The sequence below is a fragment of the Alligator sinensis genome, unplaced genomic scaffold (assembly GCF_000455745.1).
Source record: "Alligator sinensis unplaced genomic scaffold, ASM45574v1 scaffold1218_1, whole genome shotgun sequence".
Taxonomy (NCBI): Eukaryota; Metazoa; Chordata; order Crocodylia; family Alligatoridae; genus Alligator; species Alligator sinensis.
Window position 1 is genome coordinate 259,372 of NW_005842619.1, and position 3,194 is coordinate 262,565.

The 3,194-nt window shown below is 49.4% G+C and overlaps 1 protein-coding gene across 2 annotated transcripts in view; it reads right to left on the bottom strand.

Annotated features, from left to right (window-relative positions):
* Positions 1–346: 346 nt before the first annotated feature.
* LRIG2 (leucine rich repeats and immunoglobulin like domains 2) overlaps positions 347–3,194 on the bottom strand; it is a 21,464-nt gene continuing 18,616 nt past the window's right edge. For both annotated transcript variants that reach the window (XM_006033292.3, XM_025215065.1), the window contains one exon: positions 347–2,703. In XM_006033292.3, the coding sequence (XP_006033354.1) occupies positions 2,474–2,703 (230 nt within the window). In that variant the 3' untranslated portion in view covers positions 347–2,473. The remainder of the gene's footprint in view (positions 2,704–3,194) is intronic.

A 3,194-nucleotide genomic window follows, 5' to 3' on the forward strand; every position in this document is an offset into this window, starting at 1 on the left:
GTTGAACAGTATGGGTCCAAGGACAGAGCCTTGGGGGACCCCACTGGTCACAGGACACCACGATGAGTGACTTCCATCAATTACTACCCTCTGGGTCCGACCCCGGAGCCAATTTTCCAGCCAGCGGATCGTGGAGGACCCAAGGCGACAATTGGCCAGTTTCTCCAAGAGGCGATCATGGGACACCAGATCGAAGGCTTTTTTGAAGTCAAGATATATGACATCAATCTCTTCTCCCTTGTCCAGATGATAGGTCACCTGGTCGTAGAAGGAAATGAGATTGGTCAAGCAAGACCTACCCGCAACAAACCCATGCTGGCTATCCCTTAAGATGTTAACATCGGCCAGTCCATTAAGGATGGCCTCTTTGATAAACTTTTCTAAGATCTTCCCCGGGATAGAAGTCAGGCTGATGGGCCTATAGTTAGCTGGATCCACTTTCCTCCCTTTCTTGAAGACAGGCACCGCATTGGCCTTGGCATTGATGCTTTGCCGGAGGCCAGAAATGTTTTCCTCATCACCCATTCATCGCCTACCGCTTGGGCAAAATATTCTGGCTCTACTGGAGAGAATCAGATTCACCACAGACCTAAAAAGGCCCAGGATCTCACTGCTGGCATTTTACAACAGGGCCACAAGCTTTCTGAAGAGCAGGTTCACTTCTTGTGCAATGGTGCGAGGCAGAACACCTGCAGAGCACCACACACACACCCTTCCGCCAAGGGAATCACACGATCACAGACAGCGAGGGCTGGAAGGGACCTCAGGAGGTCACGTCTAGTCCAGCCCCCTGCTCCAAGCAGGACCTGCCCCAACTACATCATCCCAGACAAGGCTCTGTCCAGCCAGGTCTTCAAAACCTCCAAGGATGGAGACTGCACCACCTCTCCGGTTAGCCCGAGAGGCCCAACACTGCACCTTGACGTCCTCCCAACCGTTTGCCTGAAGTGACCTGGCTGTCTAAGCAGCAGAGGAGCGTTTGTCTGCTGCACGCTCAGCATCCGCACTTACTGCAAAGGATTCCTCTGTGCCCAGGCCCAGCAGATCTAAGCCTCACATTTTGCAAGTTAAGGCCTCGTCTATGCTGCTATTCATACTGTAAAGCCAGCCTTGGGAACACCAGGTTTGGGAAAAGGCAAGCTGCACTGGTACAAGACAGTCTGCACCAAGCTGCTGCTGGCACCCCGCAGCGCAGCTAACTGGCCCCTGCCTAATTCAGGTGCCTGTACTCATGGCCGCCAAACCAAGGACTAAAGACAAATCAAAGGTACTGTTCACTTAGCCGGAGCTCTCTGCAACCTATGGGCCAGGAAGGCCTTTTAAAGAGATGAAAGCTCAGATGCTGGCAGGACATCAGCCACTCAGAACTCTCTTTTACGCTTGGTATTATTTCCTTAGATGTGCATGAAGAAGAAGAGTCATTTTGCATTTTGGAGACTCTGCTGAGGTGTGTCAATCTCATGGTGCCTGCTGTTACGAGCGCTGCTGGAAGCTGCAGATTAGAATCAGGTTTGTTCCTACAAGGTTCCTGTCACATTTCATGCTGTAGCAGGGAACAGACAGGTTTCAACACAAAGACTCACAGACCTTTGCAGTCAGGTGTAATGGGCCAGACGGGCCCAGGCCTCCTGGGTACCTACTGGAAGGGAGCAGGCTGCAGTAACACCAGTCAAGCCTGACATCCGCTGCTGTATGTAAATGAGCACAATTCATTAGGGTCACTCTTTCACCAATGAGCCTGCATTCTTCCCAACAGGAAAGACACCTCTATCCTTTGGAAACAAGCTTTCAATCTCAGCAAACCAAATCATAAAACTTCTGGTTTGACAGGCAGCTGTCAAAACTAGAACAGAATACATACACTTTGGCATGATAAAAAGTATTTACATTACAGCCAACACATGTATATGCTTAGTGTATACAAAATATTTATAAATGCAAATGTATTTACAACTAGAGTTCATTAGTCGTGGGAGGAAACACAACCCCAAACGTAAGACTGACACAGTAATGCGAAGTGCTGCTAACAGTCGAAGGGAACGCAAGCTGGCCAACAGCTGTATGCTTACAATCACTAGCGAATTCCAAAGGGGCACCCTAAATGCTTCTGCCATCCATCACAGAAGGCAACATGAAATAGCTATGCCTTCTTGGGAGCATTTTCAAGACACGCATCCACAAAGGCTGTCCCCACATCAGACTTTACGCGTTCCCGTACTTCTGCCGTGGCCGTCACTATTCTCTCTTTCACCAGAGCGTTCAGCCAAACCGCTGCACCTTCCCGCCTTTAACACCAGCAAGTCCCGGAGACAAGAGCCCGTGTCACTACCCTACTTGTAGCAGAGTCCATCTTGGTCCACTCAACTTGGAATCGTAGACATGCACATACAGCATGGTTGGCCATGGGGTTAATCCTGAGGTAGTAATAGAGTCAGTTGGTCTGAACTTGCTTCCAAGGTTTCTCCTTGCTGCCTTATGTAGTTTCACTGTAATCCTGCATGTTCCGAGTCCTATTAAAATCAAAGTTATGCTCACATAACCTGTGGCAAGGTCTGGGCGAAGCAGCTTGCTCTCGGTCGTCGTCAAGGACGCCCTCGCTTCGGAGAGCTCGAGGGGCCTCGTGTACCGACTGTTGATGCAGGCAGTGCGAGCGCGACAGCCCGAGGTCTTTGTTTATTCCCCACAGGGGTAGCTGAAAAGGTTCTGAGGGAAAAAAAACGAAGAGGGATCTGAGTTCGTGATCAATGCACCAAGTTTTAAACGGATTTCTGACACGCCATACGACTTGGCAGAAAGGGGTTTGTTTAAAAAAAAAAAAAGGTTATTTTCTACTTTGCTTCCAAGTACACATTTTACTGGAGGCCTCTCTCTGTAGCAGGCTGTTACTGTAACCAGCAACAACATGCTTGGTAGTCTTTCCGTGTACACCAAAGCAGTTCTCTGGAAGAGACTCGCAACAAGACCCAACTATCGAACCTACCAGACGTTTTTTCAAATGCTTTGAAACACTGAGCCCTGCTGGATACAAACACAAAAGCTCTCTCTGGATTTCCCGAGAGATATCTGCATGCAACACTATTCTGCAGCTGAGAGGATCTTGGCGGAGGAAAATACCCGATAGCCAAGGGCAAGAGATTACACCTCACAAGCGCCGTGAGGGGGAACTGCAGGTTCAAAGGTGCCGTTTTTTCAGC